At 39.1% G+C, this 19,347-nt stretch overlaps 2 protein-coding genes across 3 annotated transcripts; one reads left to right on the top strand and one right to left on the bottom strand.

Annotated features, from left to right (window-relative positions):
- The first annotated feature begins 789 nt into the window (after positions 1-789).
- On the top strand, positions 790-1,452 carry LOC133521828 (small ribosomal subunit protein eS24). The gene is made up of 2 exons (XM_061856913.1): positions 790-950; positions 1,059-1,452. The coding sequence occupies exons 1-2, from the start codon at positions 901-903 to the stop codon at positions 1,405-1,407; spliced, it is 399 nt and encodes a 132-aa protein (XP_061712897.1). The 5' UTR covers positions 790-900; the 3' UTR covers positions 1,408-1,452.
- A 4,348-nt stretch (positions 1,453-5,800) lies between these two features.
- LOC133521842 (zinc finger protein 74-like) lies at positions 5,801-19,221 on the bottom strand. 2 transcript variants are annotated; one of them, XM_061856937.1, is made up of 8 exons: positions 17,138-19,221; positions 16,150-16,288; positions 15,297-15,423; positions 14,226-14,359; positions 11,626-11,738; positions 11,228-11,456; positions 8,828-8,910; positions 5,801-6,333 (listed from the first exon to the last, which is right to left on the bottom strand). In XM_061856937.1, the coding sequence occupies exons 1-8, from the start codon at positions 17,251-17,253 to the stop codon at positions 6,237-6,239; spliced, it is 1,038 nt and encodes a 345-aa protein (XP_061712921.1). In that variant the 5' UTR covers positions 17,254-19,221; the 3' UTR covers positions 5,801-6,236. The 2 variants fall into 2 exon arrangements, with proteins under 2 accessions (XP_061712921.1, XP_061712922.1); XM_061856938.1 differs by having other exon boundaries at positions 16,415-17,483.
- Between the last annotated feature and the right edge of the window lie 126 nt (positions 19,222-19,347).

The raw sequence follows: 19,347 nt of genomic DNA, 5'->3' as shown, positions 1-19,347 counted from the left end.
TTCGCAGATAGAAAAATAGGGAATATATTTGTATGGAGAACTGGTTATCAAGTGTAGTCTTCACATTATTCTACATTCTCTACAAATAGTTTACACAACTTCCATATATTGTACTTAATTTAGCTTCACATAAAAATATAAAGTATCTGTAATGTACAAGTATGCTTGTAACAGAACGCAGCTACAGACTGTATAAAATGACCCAATGCATATGGGAGTGACAGTGACAGAGAGCGGCGCAATTAGAAATTAGAATGAACTGTAATGTGATAGATATCTGAGAGACTCGTGTAGGAGCATTCATGTTAATAAATAAATAAATATTATAGGATATTATTACACAAATTGACTAAGTCCCACAGTAAGTGGTTGCGCATCCCTGAGACGCATCGAATGCAATCTTTTGTGAATGTGAACGCAGTCAAAGCTGAACGCACCCATTGGGATTGCAGTGTTGCCAGCTTCTACAGATCATAAATTCGCAATTTATACATAAATTACGAGCATCATGCACCTACAAGCTAACACAATTTATTACTAAAATTTATAGTTCGCTTCGCACTTTCATTATTAGTATCGTTTCTATTATGAGGTTGGTGGTTTTATGTTTAAAAATCCTTATATATAGACTAAAATCAAACACAAAATCATATTAACAATCAATCATATTGAACTACTTTCATTTCCTTTACAAACTATTTTTTTTTGTATTTATAAACCGAATTCGTCGTAACTTATTATTACTTTAAATGATATACTTATAAAGCACACATTTTAATTTATTCAAAAGTTGATGTAATTTTGACGTAAACACTTGGCAACCCTGTCCAGTTCTTTTTCTCCTCAAAGTTTTTGGAGACACGTGCGTCTTTAACGCCGAAATATCTAAAATAAGCCAAAATGAGTGAAGGAACCGCGACAATTCGCACCCGCAAGTTCATGACCAACAGGTAAAATCGTAAAACATTGAAATCTATCCGAAACAATGTGAAAAACGAGGTGAAAACTCATTGCCTCGCCATGACAGGTTATGTCTGACAACGTTTGTGATTTTGCAGGTTGTTGGCGCGGAAGCAGATGGTCTGCGATGTGCTGCACCCTGGAAAGCCAACGGTCAGCAAGACCGAGATTCGTGAGAAACTCGCTAAAATGTACAAGGTGACGCCCGATGTCGTGTTCGTGTTTGGTTTCAAGACGAACTTTGGCGGTGGCAAATCCACTGGTTTCGCGCTGATCTACGACACACTAGATCTGGCCAAGAAGTTCGAACCCAAGCACAGGCTAGCGCGCCATGGGCTGTACGAGAAGAAGAGGCCCACTCGCAAGCAGCGCAAGGAACGCAAGAACAGGATGAAGAAGGTGCGTGGTACCAAGAAATCCAAGGTCGGCGCGGCCGCCAAGAAGTGAAGTGACGGTTAGGCTGTAAGGTAAATAAAACTCCCAAAAAAATAAGTGTTGTTTTCTTGTTGACCTGTCATTGTTAAAGATAACCTCAAAATGTAGACAAAATTGCCTTAGTTCTCTAGAGCACTCCCTTCACTAAGTGGGTATCAAATCTCCGAATATATATATGAATTACCTTAATTTATTATCAAAACAAAACATGTCTTTTCTGTTTGCTTATTGGATTATTAGGGAATTCACTTTTCATTCTTAACAGGTGTCTGTATTTTTATTGATATACATGGTCGATGATGACCATTCAAAGGCTGTTTTAGTTTTTCAAACAATGTAAAAGTCACTAGAGATCTCATACTATTGTCACTGTGACAAGGTACAAAATGGGTCACAAATATAGAATGTATAAAGATGCAATCACACTGGGTCGTTTGTTGCACGCAAACAATGATTACACATGACATGACTGCATATGGCCTGTGTGATTGTGACATAAAATTTCAGTAGCCAGCCCTGCACCATGCAGGAAGAAATGGAAAGGGCCTTCACAAGCTCGCCCCCCTTCTGGCCTCTCTCCACCAACCTGACTGCTTGTGTCAGTATAATGCCATGATTGTACAGTCACGGCGCCCAGAGCCATGGCTTCCGTCCGGGAGTTTCCAACCAAATGTGATGGTAAAAAAACATTTGAAGCTCGTAAGTTTAGGTAAGGGTACAGTCATCTGTTATTATCTTATATCTTGCACATATCTGATGCAATCTTTATGTAATGCCATAAAATAATTATTTGTTTGTCCTTTCCATAACTTGGGACCATGGGGTCCCGGACCTTTGGGAAGCATGCATGGGGCCGAAGCCAACAGTGCAGAGGCCCCTTAAGACAATTTAATCTACAAGCAAGGGATACACTATTATTATATATGAATGCACAGCCACCGTACAGCTGACGGCACATTAATGTTCTGCACTTGTGTTTTGTTCATTTATAAAAAAGGTTTGTTGACTCAGATTTCATGAGGGTGCACTGATTACGGGTGATAGGTTGTGTGCTGTTCTCTCAGACATTGTTTTTTATAGGAATTTCTGAAAATATTGGGAACATCATCAGGTCTAATGTTGTTAGATGGCTTAGTTTAAAGCTTTAGTGTAACAAAAACAACTCCATAGTAAAAGGAACTGGTATTCCAATTTGTCCTCGCCCCTAGTGACCACCGCCATGCATGAGGAGCGAACAGATGGGAATGATTCATAGGAATGCACCTATTTCCATTTGTGTCTGCTGGGACAAATGTGAATGACCTGACTGGTGCAGCACTCGACTGTGTTATTGCTATCCAGAGCTAGATCATTTTCTGAATTCTAATTCATATTACTTGGTCAAGTAAAGCATTTGTAATTTTTTACAATTTGTCATGGTCATAAACAGATATACTTTATTTGTACAAGCAAGCAAATATAAGCCTTAAATGAAGGCATGAAGGTTAGTATGATAGTGTACCATAGCAAGAATGTGGATGCTGAGAGCCTACCACCATCGAAAATTGCTATCTGCCTCTATCACTTGCATATTCAATCAATAGAGAGGCAGATTTAACCGTCATGCTTTCAATTAAGGCTTTTATTTGCTTGTTGGTACAAATAAGGTACATTTTTGAACATGACAAATGGTGAAAAACTACAATGCTTTACTTCAACAAATATTAGGGCGTAGCCAGACAGTGAACTAGGGGCGGAGCGGGCTAATCGACATCGCCGGAGGAGGGGGGAATACTCTCATAAATAGGCGGGCCTATAAAATATGAGTGTATTTTTCCTTTCGGAATTACCCGAATACATTACTGCAATTTTCGATTGAATTCTAGCATTAAAAAAAAATGTTTTTATTTTATTTCTTCAACAACTTTAATCAGTCTTAATAACTATGTAACATATATTCCGTTGTTTTTAATATTACATGAAAACATTAACACGACACACTTAGTAGACGACGCCCTCTAGTTTGGGTAATTTGTAACCAACAGATGGGTTTTTATAACTCTCATACTAATCGTATGTATGGAAATATCTATCAAACAGAAATAACAACTACTGGGAGTAATTAAACACCAAGTCTTAGGGCTCATTTAGACGGTGCGGGTACTCGCATGCGATTTTCGTCAGGTCACATGTCATCCAATGCAGCCGACCAATATAAAATCTTAATGGGAGGCCGTCCGCTAGCGTGGGCGAGGGCACAGAGGGCCTACCGCGAAAAATGAAATTCTCAAATTGCGGAGATCTATCTCTTACTCTCACTAAGACGTAAGTGACAGAGAAAAATGCCCGCAATTGACGAACTTTGATTTTCGCGGTTAACCCAGAGCGGGCACACGCCCGCGTATAAGTCTCGAAAAACCAGTTAGGATGGTATTCCACCTGTCCATTTTGTATTTGCGTCTCACATTTTGCTTAATGACAAAGTGAAACGCAATGACATTTAACTAAGAAATTGGACAGGTGGGATACCGCCCTTAGCAACGCTCATACTATTTTTTGTTAACCCGCTCCGTGCAATCGCGCCAGCTAGCGGACGCCCATACAAGCATACGCCCATACATTATTTAGGATTAGAAACAACTCCACAGAAGCATGAAGTTTTTATCAGGCTCTTTAATTGTTAATTAATAATAATGGAATAATCTAATGTAGCATGGTCAATACTCATAATTTACTTCAAAACTTTACCACAAAAAGTCCTCGATTTCGAACTTCGTGCTCACTTCTGCGAAGTTCTTTCTAATCCTATCAAAGGTTTTTGGCAAAAATTTCATTTTCGGTCCGAGCTTTTATAGCTAAGTAACTATTTTTCTTACCACATGCAACTAATACTTTTCGAGACAATTCTAAAAACCCCAAACACAATTAGGTTGTTTCATCACAGAGTTCCTATGGCCACCTCTTGCCTCCGTCATCAGATCAGCTAGACAATATTGCATTGTCACCCGACTTACATACGTATGCAAAATTTCAACTCAATCGGAAATGGAGAAGTATTCTCCAAGATTTGACCCACACTAACTAATAAAGTAAACCAACCAACATACATACTAACCCCCTTATTCAATTCATAAACGTCTACTAAAGTTGACAAGACGCTAATAATCGTTTGTCCCTATCCGACGTATCAATTTCAATTTCATTTATTGAGAGACCAACTGAGATCATTGTTAGTAAAAATTTTATATCTTAAAATATATGGTTAGTACTATACACAATAACGGGAATGTCAATAAATTAATGATGAATAAGAATAAATAAATTAATTGAATTTGAAAAGAAGTGAAACTAAATCAAACAAAATACAATAAAAACAAATTTCGATCAAATAAAAATAAATGCAAATAAAATTAATTTTAAAATGTTTCAATATAGGTATTAATTAATACAGATGTCAAATTTGATAAAATGTCACTTCATACAATTTCGCTATTCTATACAGTTGTCAGGATGTCAGTGTAGATATTTCACATCCCGGTTCAGGTGCATACTACAAAACAGCGGTTGAGATATACACAATCTACCCGTTCAGATATCATTCTCAGAATGCTGTTGGTACTGGCGCGGATCCGGCGCACCAGGGATGTACAACGCTTGCGCATAGTCGCGTGGAAACAGTCCACGCGCGCCTCGGCAAACATCCCTGATGCACTACAGTATCGCGGCTGCCCCATCAGCACCCTGAAAGCGTTATTGAACTGTACACGAAGAGAATTGTACCGTCTTACTGTGTAGTCCGCCCATAGGCCGCTAGTATATAGGGAAGTACAGTACGCCCTGAAAAGAGTGACCTTGACCTGATTAGAGCATTTAGCGAACCTACGGGCGATCATATTAGCTCTAATAGACAATGCTCTTCGTTCGCGTTCAATGTCTGTATCGTCTTTAAGGTCAGAAGTCACAATATGCCCGAGATATTTAAATTGTGACACTACAGTGAGTACCTCCCCGTTTAATTTTATAGGTGGGACATCGCATGGGCATTTGTTTCTAACCCTAAAGACCATACATTCGTTCTTTCTAACGTTATACTTTAAACCGTGACTGTTAGCGTACCGCTCACAGACACCTATCAGTTTAGTGAGCCCACAGGGAGAGGCACTCAGCAGCACCATATCGTCGGCGTAGCTGATATTATTTACGCATACTCTATCAATATGGCACCCGATGTGTCAGTGCATTTACATACAGGTTGAAGAGCTTAGGCGAACTCAATCCTCCCTGCCTTACTCCGCACTTCAACCTGTATGCATCCGAAAATGCTCCCGCCCATCTAACGACATTCGATTGGTTTTGATACCAGTACTTCAGAACTTTATTTAAGTCTGGTGGCATGTTAATGTCATTCAGTTTTTGCCAGAGGATGCCATAATTAACCATATCGAACGCCTTCGATAGGTCAAGGTAGCATGCGTATACATTTGTCTGTCGGTCAGTGTAATATTTCGGTCAGTGTCAGTATGTATCGGTACGATGGAAAGGGACAAACGATTATTAGCGGCTTGTTAACTTTAGTAGACGTTTATGAATAAGTGGGTAACAGCGCAAGTTAAATAAAAGCTTATAATTGTAAAAACGAATTTTATGGAATTAAAATCTAATAATACAATAGACGGCTAATCCCCTTGACATGCATGTAACCAAAATACTGCTCAGTTTCGTACTCGACATCTAGCGTCAAGAAGCGGATTTATCAGTACCGCTACTTGACACTAGATGTCGCGACAAACGAAAAGTGTATTCTGAACTCCTTCCGCTTGTAATATTTGTTTTTGAGTTATTAGGTATTTCTCTAACGCACGTCAGTTATTTTCCTGTATTCTCATGTAACTGGGCAGGATTCCGGAGCGCATTTTGGGCCGATTGTGCGCTTTCAACTCGTGACGGAGGATCATCTTCCTGCAACATGGTCAATAATATTGTGTTATTATGTTGGTGAATACATAACCTCGTTAAGTAGGGCGCGTAAACCGTAGAAATTAGAAAGGAACAAAAAATTTGGCGCGCCACGCGTAACATGCGACGGAAGACGTGATCGCACGGGTTTTGACGTTTATCGTCAATTAAAAGTATACTTCTGATTCTGATTTCGCTAGTCAAATCCGTCGGTTATATCACTAGATTTGTTCCGGAGTCATGGATGCAGGCGCGGATACAAGGGGGGGGGGGGGCATAGGGGCAATGGCCCCCCCCCTAAAACCCTGGCTCTCACATTACTAAATTGAGTAATTTTTTTTTTACCTTATTTTCTGTGCAAAAATATATGATTTTCTCAAAATGGCCCCCCCCCTAAGCCAAATCTTGTATCCGCGCCTGCATGGATGTCTCGCCAACAAACCGCATAAGCAGTTTGGCGAGTAACTTGTATATGTGCCTTTGAAAAAAAAATGAAAAAAAAAATGTTTGCTAAGTATTTGTATATTAAATATATCGTTGTCTCAGTACCCACAACACAAGCCTTCTTGAGCTTACTGTGGGACTTAGTCAATTTGTGTAAGAATGTCCTTATAGGGACTTCCGAGCACCATGACCATGACCACCATGTTCCGAGGACCATGTAAGTGGGATACGGTCTATCTGCGGTGGGGAATGTAAACGCTCGAGGTATATTTCAGATAATCTATATTAATATTTACATGGATCTGCGCGAGCTCCAGGTTGAAGTCTGGCGAGAAACTGCACAGGACCGGGATCAGTGGCGAGCAGTCGTGTTGGAGAATATTTATTTTTATGATGTTTGTTTTTGAAATATTTTTTGTATGCATGTGCCTAGATTTAAGATTTTTCAAACACAATGTAATATTGTTATTGAATAAATAAAAATGATGAAATGATGATGAGCCCAAGACACACTTTGGGTCGCTGCGCCAGAGGTAGGAGTAAGTAAGATCTTTATTCCTTCAGCAGGGCGATATTTCTAAATTCAAATAAACGTTGCCAGTTAGCTACCACGAGACACGTACGTTTTCTTGTGCATTGTAGGTTCTGCCGTCTAGTGGCCGACATTGGAAGCTTAAACTTGACATTTATACGTCGCGCCAATAAACAGGGGTTCCTGTGCCGCCCCTGCAGTTCATGCACGCTCCCCATAAAATAAAACTTCGACTGTAGGCGATGGCTAGGTTCGCTAGGATATGCCTCCCGAGGCAATTGTGGCCGCAATGCGTTTGGCTCGGCCGAGGCACGATTTTTGCAGCGTTGTACGGGCGTGTTCATTAACACTGCTCATTTAAAATAAAATAAATAACTATTTGGGACAATCTTAGACATATCGACATACACTGAAAAAAAAATATCTATCGAGCACACATTATAGTCATTTTCATTAAGATTAACCCCTCCGGTCGACTTCCTAATTTGTATCTATCCAAACTTGTCCACTCCAACATCGTCCTTTTGTTAAGTTGCCCCTAATAGATTCCGAAGTTGACTACTTCCTTAACAGTAATTTCCCTATTCGTATTTAAATCTGTAATAAAAAAAATCCTTCACAAGCGGGGTCACTTCAAATGCCTGAAGGACAAATCGCCTAGAAATAGGAGTCGTCTAGTTTAGTTGTGAAGGAAATGTTTTACTAAGGAAAGATAAATTATCAAGCGGATATGTTAGGAAATAGACTAGTTCGGTACCCTTAGTGTAAATAAATTCGATTTTGAAACGTAACGTACGCGTTTGCGTTTAGTCTCATTTTGTATTGGATTTAGAAAGAGCGCGCCAAGCGGGACGTTTTGGAAACTCAAAATCCTATACAAAATGAGACTTAACGCAAACGCGTTCGTCACGTTATGATGTCGATAACATTTACACTAGGGGTACTGAAGTGTTCAAGTTAGGAAATAGTTAAGTTTGGAAGTGTTGTTAATTGTTTTAACATTTCTAAATAAACGATCAGTCACTACATTTTAGCTACTTAAAACAGAAAAATTTACTGTCTATTCGGAACAGTAAAATTTACTGTTCTGTTCGATAGCCTCATATGCAACTGTTTAAAGTATTAAACGTTTATGCAATTTCAATTGTTTTAAATGTTTTTTTTTTTCTCAGTGTAGCCCCAAAAATATGTATCGAATAAAGCGTCTCATAAATATGGTACTACGCTCTTATTACACTGGAATAAAATGCTATGGGACATATTTTTGAGTAAGATGTGTACACCCATATTTTAACACTTGACTGTACTACGGGTACTAGACAACGATATACATACGTATATAGATAAATACATTACATACATATACATACAAAACACCCATGACTCGGAAACGAATATCTGTGTTCATCACACAAATAAATGCCCTTACCGGGATTCGAACCCAGGACCATCGGCTTCATAGGCAGGGACACTACCCACTAGGCCAGACCGATCGTCGTAAGTATATAGATGGTAACCCACCTTGTAGAAAAAGCTTTCGCACATATGTTGCAGTTGTAGGGCTTCGCGTTGCTGTGTTGAGACGCCATGTGGTTCTGAAGGGCCTGAAACAACCAATAGACAGGTGTAAGACCACCAGGATCTGCCATCTTGTGGCCTGAATCGGAACAATAAACATTTACATTTACACGTCACGTGTTTTCTTGTGCATAGTAGATTCTGCCATCTTGTGGGCTACATCGGAACAATAAACATCACATTTACGCGTCGCGCCAAAAATCTGACGGCTCCTGTGCTGCCTCCTACAGTTCATGCACGCTCCCTATAGGCGTCGCGTTGAGAGTAGATATGCCAGTAATATTCGGCCATTTTGCCAAACATTTGGTTTTCAGCAGAATGTGCGGTAGCGTTGAAAAAAACCGGAAAAATACGGGAAAATTTCCAAACAACTCTTTTTTTTTCAAGTGTCTTTAAAAAAAACAATGTAAATTTCAGTTACAATACTTCCGAAAAAAACAAAGTCGAAAAACAAAGTTTATAGTATTTGATTTTCTCCAGAAATTTCATTCCTAATGTGCGGCCAGACATGCAGGGATTCGGCAAACATTCGTGATGTGATTCGTGTGTCTCTTTAATATTCCTTGGTTAGCGAGAGACGAGACGCAGTCACGAATATTTGCCGAATCTAGATATGTGTGGCCGCACTATTACGTACTATATGACCGAATACCTATTACCCTTAGTTAATGTGCATCGCAGACAAAAGGTTTTGTTTTGTGAAATGTTGCCTTGCAAATGATTTTATTTATATCATAACTCTTCAAGTGGCATATGTCGTTTTGAGTTGTTGGAATTGTGATTTTATTTCAATTAATCAAATTAAAAAATTAAATATATTATTATTATTTAAATGACATAATCGGTCGGGAGCCGACAGCCTAATACTCCAAGGGATAGGCTAGATTAGTTTGATTCTTAACTACTTACACTATAAATAAGTAATAAAACTTGAATCATAGCAAACATTAACATATCCTTTGTAGGCAATCAATTTTTATAATAGATGTGACTCAAATTAATACACATGATTTACCGAATACACTTCGGCCGAATTTGTCCAAATATTCGGTGTTTGGCCAAAAGTATTATTCGTGGCATTTCTAGTTTAAGACTCATTGTCAGTAGTTTCGTGTTCGTCTTTCACTTTCACTGAGCATAAGTGTGAGCGAGATGGATGTGCGTGCTCGGGACCGCGGATATTATGTTTATGAATTTTAATACTAAAGCTGAGTTCCCTCAAGCAAAATATTCCTCATTACAAGCTTTATATTAACTTGCAATGTACCTATGTACGGGTCAAATCTTGCAAGTTAAATTTGACTCACTTCCCGACTCCCAATGAAGCTGAAAATTTGCATATATATGTAAGTTGGGTGATAATGCAATATTATGGTACCAGGGGCGTAGCTACCGCCGTATCTGCCGTATCAATTATACGGGGCCCCCGGGCCACGGGGGCCCCCAACGTGCGTTTTTGTGAGAAATCTTTACCCTTCCTAAGGGCCCCCAAACAAATTTTTATACGGGGCCCCGCCAAGGCACGCTACGCCACTGTATGGTACTATCGAGCTGATCTGATGATGGAGACAGGAGGTGTCCATAGGAACTCTGTGATAAAACAACGCAGCATAATTGTGTTTGGAGTTTTTAGAATTGGCTCGATGAGTATTAGTTGCCTGTGGTGAGAATAGTACAGTCAGCGATAAAAGCTTGTACTAAAAATGAAATTTTTGCCAAAAACTTTTTTCTTGAAATAATTATTCAAAATTGTATTATAATTTTTTAAGGGGCATTTTACACCTATGTTCGTGATATTTTTCTATCGCTGAAGTGAAGGCCTTATAGAAACCGGTCAAGTGCGAGTCGGACTCGCCCACCGAGAGTTCCGGATTTTTCAGTATTTTTTGTTATAGCGGCTAAGAATAAGGATCAAAGTCAAATGGCGTTCTAAAAGTTTTAATCATGTGTCGAAAGATGGCAGTAAATTTACTGTGGCTACAAAAATTTCTTTAAAAATCCACCTCTATTTCAAATTTTGTTTGTTTCTACGCTTCATCATTTTTAGGGTTCCTTAGCCAAATGGCAAAAAACGGAACCCTTATAGATTCGTCATGTCCGTCTGTCTGTCCGATTCTGTCACAGCCACTTTTTATTTATATTACAGTGTGGAACTCATACAATATTATTACTATCCTAAAAAACATTAACAAAGTATCATGTACGGTCACGTCTGAAAATAGCGATACGGACAAAGTGCCAAAAATATGTATACAGCCTAATATATGGGCCATAAGATCGTGTATACATATTTATGGCACTTCGATAGGGTCGATATTGTGAGACGCAGTAGAGCGAACATACCGCCCTGAACTTGAAGCCCCTGGCGCACAGCTGGCAGTGGAAGCGGGGCGGCAGGTGCGAGCGGCGGTGCGAGGCGAGGTTGGAGGCGGAGGCGAAGGCGGCGCCGCACGCGCAGCGCGCCGGCCGCGCGCCCGAGTGCGCGCGCGCGTGCACGGCCAGCGCGTGCACGGTGCGCGCGCGGTACGGGCACGCCGCGCACGCGTGCGGGAGCGCGGCCGTGTGCGTCAGCCTGGACATTATTTCATATATCATTATTTTAAGTGAAGATTATGAGGAGGTATGTATGGATTAGAGGTATGTCGTTTTGTTCAACTAACAACTAAGCCACCCATACGGTTTTTGTCAGTTTTCTGGGAACGAATGGTACACAGTAATCACAAATAGACTTTTCTCCACACCTGTGTCTCTTGAGCCGCGACATAGACTTCATTTCCAAACCGCACGTTTCACACACATAGCCTCTGGCCTGTGTCCTGCAGGACGGCTGCTTCTCGTGCTCCGTGAATTCCTCCTGCAAGTGACATTAAGAGGCTGTCAACACCCAGTGTCCTTGAAATTGATGTTACTTAAACAGTTTTTTAAGAAAGACTATTTGTTTTAGTCAAGTAAGAAAAATATATGTTCATATTAATTATATTTTAAAGACCGTGGTTGTACTCGATACATGATTGAACGAAATCGGCTCGATAGAAAATAATTGCAAAGATTGGTCTTAAAATCACAATTAAACGGTTTTATGTCTTTATTGTTTTGACTTATGGGTCTGCAATTAAAATCACAATTTCAAAACATTTATACCTAAACCGCTGTTGAGTAAAATATCACACTAATAATCCACTTTTTTTTATTTAAATATTTTTCTTATTATTCCCTTGCCCAGGCCCAGTAACATGCGACAGTGCTATCTCATTTACTCCGATACAAATAGACAGTGTGCGCGCTTTAGGTATTGACAGCCTCTTAAGATCAAATTATTCAAAAACGTATAAGATGACATACAACATCAAGTATCACTCAAATAACAGCTATTTTCAGTGAGTCCGAAATAATGTTGTAACGGGGACCGTGCGCGTTGGAGGGTCTGCCATCTTGTGGTCTGAATCGAAAACATAAATATGATGACATTTCACGTCAAAGCAAGTGCTGCCATCTACCGTTCTCGTAACTTTTCTTGTGCATAGTAGGTTCTGCCATCTTGTGGGCTACATTGGAAGCATAAGCTACACATTTACACCTCGCGCCAAAAATCTGACGTCTCCTATGCTGCCCCCTATAGTTTATGCACTCACCCTATAATCAAAGAGAATTTGAAATAGAGGTGTATTGTCTAAGAAAACTTTGTAGCCACGTAAATTTACTGCCATCTCTCGGCACATGATTAAAACTTTTAGAACGCCATTTGACTTTGATCCTTATTCTTTCACGGATATGTGTTTTTATTAAATATCAAAAAGTGGCGCTATCTAATAGATCAAAGGTCAAAGGTATGGCGGAATTGTTTCGAGCGATGGCGCCACAACCTTTAGCCGATGCCCGGTAAGATGGCGCCACTTTTTGATATATAACTAATTTAAGATATATCAGTGAAAGAATAAGAATCAAAGTCAAATGGCGTTCTAAAAGTTTTAATCATGTGTCGAAAGATGGTAGTAAATTTACTGTGGCTACAAAATTTTCTTTGACCATCCACCTCTATTTCAAATTCTCTTTAGCACTACCCACAAGCCATCTTGAATTTACTGTCGTTAACTTATTTGGTGTTAAAATGTCCCAATAATATTTATTTTTTGCGATAGAGCATAGTATATATTAGGTGTTCGTAAACCTGATCAAATCAGTAACACGGAACTACGCTCCAGAACTAGAGTGTAGATGTAGGCGTTTGCTTAAGTAGGACTGGGCTGGACATGTCTGCCTCATGCACTCGGAAAGTTGGCCCAGAATGGTTACTGAGTGTGAGTGGAACCCACGGAACTCCATAGACCGTGCAGGATGGGGCGCAGGACCGAAAAGGTGATGGCGTGACGACTTCCACGCATTCTATCCAAAATGGTGGGAAAATGCCAACGACAGCGTCGAGTGGAGAAAACGACGGGAGACCTTTACCCAGTACCTAGTGGGTCACAAAAAAAAAAACATTTATTTCAGACCTTGGTCCATACAGTGTTAGATTTACTTACTATATATACAATAGTGATTTGTTTTACAAGGCGGGAAAGTTGTTGTTTAACCGCTCGTACTAATATTGACACACGAGCAAGCGAAAGATTCCAAAATTGAACCACGAGCGTAGCGAGTGGTCCGAGACGTGGAATCTTGAGCGTTGCGAGGGATTCAGGCACGAGGATTAAACAAACTTTGCCTCCGAGTGAAACAACATTTTTCACCACCCCAACGCGAGGAAAATAATAACTATGAAATACCAAAAAAACACACCAAACCAAATCCAAATGAACGTAATTAAATATTTATCAACCAAAATCAACATTTAAAAGTCAATTCTACCAGCTAACATAAGGAAACAACTCAATATTTGCATCTGATTACTTTTCCCCACATGTGGATAAAATGCAACTTTCTCATTAGTTTTTGAACAATCAAGAGGGCCTTTACCAGTTGGTGTGGTGAAAAATTATATTATTATTGGAATAAATTTAACTTAAAATTAAATTAAATATTTTAGGGTTTAAACTGGAGCCAGGCACATACACCAGTAATAACTACACACATTCATGTGAGTCATGTGTATGTAACTACCACTGAGTGTACCCTGGTCGAGTGCACAAGAAGCTGACTGTCAAGCCTGTCAGCTATAACTGCCAGGAGACTGTCGCGGCTGTCCCGCAGGCGCGCGTGCGTGATGGCCGGGAACCCGTCCACGCGCACATCCGCGAACATGCCCGACGCGCTGCACCAGCGAGGCAACCGCAACAGGGCCCTGAACGCATTGTTGTGGTTGTTGTTGGAAGTAGGCTAACAAAAAAAAAAAATGTATTACCTGCGTGTTAAAGGACGTCCGACACTTCCCACAAATCCATTCCCGCGCAATATCCGCTTCGCTCGCCTTGACCGTAAAATAGCCGCCGTGCTGCTCCGGCCCATCGCTCCAGTCTGACGCCGCATCGTCAGCCACTGTACATAATGTACATAATTTATACAGATCAAACTGTACTCCATTCTAGATAGGATTAAACAGAAAGGAAAATGATGTATAGTGCAATTTTTAGAATTTCATTCAATAGGCGAGTCCACGCAAAAGGAGCTGCCTCGCGAGAAATTGCCGCGCGAAGCAGAGATTTCGGAGGAGGCGTACCTCGCCCGAAGCATTAAAAAAAATCAGGTATAAACAAATATTATGGGATATTATTACACCCATTAACTAAGTCCCACTGTAAGCTCAATAAGGCTTGTGTTGTGGGTACTTAGACAACGATATATATAATACATAAATATTTATTAATACTTAAACACATACAAAACACCCATGACTCATGAACAAATATTCATGCTTATCATACAAATAAATGCCCTTACCAGGATTTGAACCAGGGACCATAGCTTCATAGGCAGGGGCTTCATAGGCAGGGTCACCGCCACTACCCACTAAGCCAGACCGGTCGGGTCGTCAGGTATAACAACCCATATGACACATTACATAATAGAATTAAAAAATAAAAATGTTTTTAAAATACTTAATATAATTCTAACACAAATCACAAAGCTGCAAACATTACATTACATTGCATTATACAAATAAATTAAATAATTACTAGCGGCACTAGGTAGAAATCATTACTTTGTTTGGCCAGTGATGATTTCTAAACAGTGTTTTGCCGTGGGGCAGTCCAAGCGCTCAGCATACTCTGTTCAGTACTCCGCTCTTTGCATTTCTGCGTGCGTTTGGTTTGCCCGAGGCACGTCTACACACACGGAGCTGCTTCCCGCGGCAATTTTATTCGCGAGGCAGCTGTTCGGTGTGGACTTATTATTTATTTTTATTTTCTTATTTTGGTTGGGGACACCTTTGTCCACAATTAGATATGTTCCTAACATGAAAAGCCATACTAACCCATCTCTAATTCTTGCTGCAGCCTCCACTGTGTGGTCTCCGCCGTCTGCTTGAGTCGCGAGGCCTGCCGTACTGTGTGTTCGCAATCGCCGCAAATGTGCTGTGGCTTGCCGTCATCTTCTGTAATCTATATAGCAGAAATATAACCTCTAGCTTTATAGCTAGAATTATAAAAAAAATTATTCTAATTTGAATCTTTATTTAATTAGCTAGAATTAGAATATTCTATATAATTTGAATCTTTATTTTTACAAATCAAAATTGCCTTTTATTAGCATGTTTTGATGTCTGTATTGAAAGAATGGATAATACTAGAAACATTGACATATATCTCTGAGGACGGGTCTTACGGGTGCGTAGAATGGTGCTAGTTCAGCGGTGTCACTCACGAATTCGAGCCAATCGTGCAGTCGTCTATCGCAACTATTGCGACCAATCGCGCGCGTAATGCAAACTCATCAAACCAATCGCGTTGTGGCGTTAGACTGTACAATTGGCTCGAATTCGTGTGTGTGACACCGCTGTACTGGCCCCTAGCAATAAAGAATTTATTGCCCGTAAGGCCTGTCCTTTTATATGTCTAGGGTGTAAATAATGTTCTGTCATGTTGAAAAAGAGTTGTTATTGTGAGAAACGGAGGGGTCGGCAAACTTTAGAGAAGAAGAGCCAACTGCATACCAAATCACCTTTTTAAAGAAGCTTAAAGAGCTGCAAAAGTTGTTTTTTGTTGTGTAAGTACTCTCAAGGGTTAATTTTATGGGTAGAGCAATTGTACCTCTTAAGAGCCGCATGCGCCTCACGAGCCGCAGTTGCAGATCCCTGACGCAGACAAAGTCTTACAAATTATACCAACCTCTATTCCTAAGATGTATCTAACATTGAGAACAACATCAAAGTCCTGATCTCCTCCAAATATATTCTTCCCACCAGACCTTAGGCATAGTCTGCAGGTTTTATTAGATGACTGATTCTCTAGAATTTCTTTTAATGAACTGAAAAATAAATGACTAAATTTTGGACAATCTTTCACAAATCAACCTAGCCCCAAACTAAGCAAAGTTTGTACTATGGGTACTAGGTGACAATATACATATGTATATAGATAAATACATACTTACATACATAGAAAACACTCATGACTCAGGAACAAATATCTGTGTTCATCACACAAGTAAATGCCCTTACCGGGATTCAAACCCGGGACCATCGGTTTCATAGGCAGGGTCGCTACCCACTAGGCCAGACGGGTAATTTAATGATTCCATGGCTGCATGTCTCCAAACTTGTATAACTCACACTGCAACTTGTATTATAGCAGAACACAACATGGCTTTTAAAGATACTATTATTGTCATAATGCTGATGATAATGATTGCTCTCATAGACCAGGCTTTTGGCTTTGTTTCCTTCTAGAGACTAGCCTTCATATTTTTTTCATTGACGTGTCCGTTCCTATCTCTATTGCATGTGCATAATTATATAGCTATCCCGCTTGCACAATGTAAAGAATTCTTCATGCTTAGTATACTTACTTTAGTTAGTGTAAAACACTTAGAACATGTCTGTTAAATATCCACCACAAATACTTTAATTAATTTAATGTGAACCCTTTTACAGGCTGCACCAACGTTTCAAATGTTTTCACATAAAATCCAAATATATTCAAATTAATCCATATCTGATGATACATTTCAAGACAAATCACATTTCCCAAAAGTGCAATCTAATCTGAACCTTAAATCGGAATGCTAACGTTGAATTTCTATCGGCGCGTATATTGTCGATAAATAGTACTATGCCTGGAAAAGGGCTTATATGTAACAGTTCTTACTTAAACTTACCTCAGCACTTTATGCTTTTTTTGCTTTATATTCGCTTGCTGTAGTTTAATTCTGTCAAATTCTGCCTTGTTTAGTTTCATGGCTAATAGTTTTTGCATTAAAATGATACTGGTCATAGCGAAAATGCCATAGAAGAAGATATTACTCCAAATCCCGTAGTAATAACATGATTGAGAGACACGTACGGCTATCCAATGACTACGCCTTCTGAAAACATGTAGTAGCAAGAAAGCTACGTTAAAACTTTAAACAACATGTTTCAAACTAAAATAACAAACTAAATGGACCCAAAATGGACTAAAAATGGACCAACCAAAACGTCAAAAACAAACGACAACAATGATATGTCAATGTCAGACTTTTTTTAACAATTATGGCCGGATGCGAGTGACATTTATGACAGTGACACTAGTGACAGTAGTAATATGAAATTATTTGGGCTTTAGAAACACCTGTTGACTGATATACATTTACGGCGTATTCACACGATATTAGTGTGCCTGGACCAAAGCCTGGACTAGTGAAGATTCTAGTGGTTGTAAATAGATGTCGCTACTAAAATTGTTGCACAGCAATGGCAAAATAACATAACGTGAATCCATTTCAGTTATAAAGTAGGAATTCTAAATAAGTAAAAAACAACACACTAGAGAGATATTATAATTTCTTATTTATTGAAGAAAAGTTTTAAACAGCTAGTATTCATTTATTGCTCTGAATATTTAAGTATGTACTTTATTATATACACATAAAGATTATAGACAGTAAAAAACGTGTATTTGAAGCATTTTATTATATTATACGGGTACATTTAGTTAAACTTTTATACAAGTACTATGTTAGTTTTGTAAAACAGGCGGGATTCTGATATTATGACACCTTTAATGGTTTATCCTCAAAAGCATGGAGTTTAGATAAGAGGACTTAGAACACTCTTTCTTGGTTTCTTTTTTATTATTTGTAATAATAAGTAACAATTTCCCAATTAGTCAAGTATTTGGTTATAATCCTATGAAATGGGTTTTATTATTTTAAGGGATTGTTTCACAATGTCAGAGTAAAGTCCTAAATAAGCTACTTGCCATTTATCTGACAAATCGTTGCAGCATTGTTGGCGTTTCACAATCTTCAAATGGTAGATAAATTGCAAAGAATTGCAGGAAGTTTTATCTGGCAATTATTTTTTTGTTAATTGGCTATCTAATACTTTACTTGGACATTGTGAAACAGGCCCTTAGTACCTATAATTTTATTACAGTTACCAAAAATTAAAAAAAAAAAGAATTTTGTAAATTACCTATCTAAAACAATATGTATATTTTTTTACAATAATTAATTAAGTAATCAGCCTAAATAATACCAATAAAAATGTATTGTACTGGGTTTGTTATTTTTGGCACATTTTACGAAACTGATAATAAGCCCCCCTAGACATGTGTGCTTGAATTGCAGCGCGACTTCGCGGTGAGAATGTCTCCACACTCGAACAACATCACAGCGATTTCGCAGTTTGGTTCGCGGCAAGATGGTGCAAAAGCGTCAGTTGATCGAGTTTAACTGTTAGTTATCTGAGGCATCTTAACAAATACATTTTCACATTTAATCCAGCACTGGATTGACGGCTTACGTTATTCCAGTGACGCTGGAATGGGCGAACTGGAATCAAAAGTAGACCACCATTCCAGTCACCAGACTGGACTGTTTACTGGAATAATTATCCAGTGCCGGCTTGGAGGATTTAACAACTGGAGACGCCTTGTCTGTAATTTTCTGTACAAAACGGTCTGCCGATTTTTGTGGGGGGACGACATGTCAAATGTATGGCTATTTGTACATTACGTACAAATAGCATGTCAGATAAACGTCAGTCCATACAATACATATGACTATTGGCCGAGGTTTTCGACCGACTCCAGCCAGTTGTTAAATCCTCCAAGAGTGCCGTTTCACATTATTCCAGTAGCATTCCAGCGCTGGATTCGATTACTGGACTGGAATGCCACTGGAATAGATGTGAACCGGGCATTACTTTAGGATAAAATGTAGGTACCTGCATAATTAAAGCGTTTATAGAATATTGTATTTGTTTAGTACCTCGTTTATTCGTATGATTGCCGGATTGGTATACATACTTAAATACAATTTTAAGTGTTGTGATAAATTGGCAAAAAGACAAAGCAGTCGTTAGAAGCAATTAAATAGTAACAATC

This window comes from Cydia pomonella, chromosome 10 (assembly GCF_033807575.1).
Source record: "Cydia pomonella isolate Wapato2018A chromosome 10, ilCydPomo1, whole genome shotgun sequence".
NCBI classification, from domain to species: Eukaryota; Metazoa; Arthropoda; class Insecta; order Lepidoptera; family Tortricidae; genus Cydia; species Cydia pomonella.
Note: the sequence above shows the minus strand (reverse complement) of the source record. Positions and strands in the feature narration are given on the sequence as shown.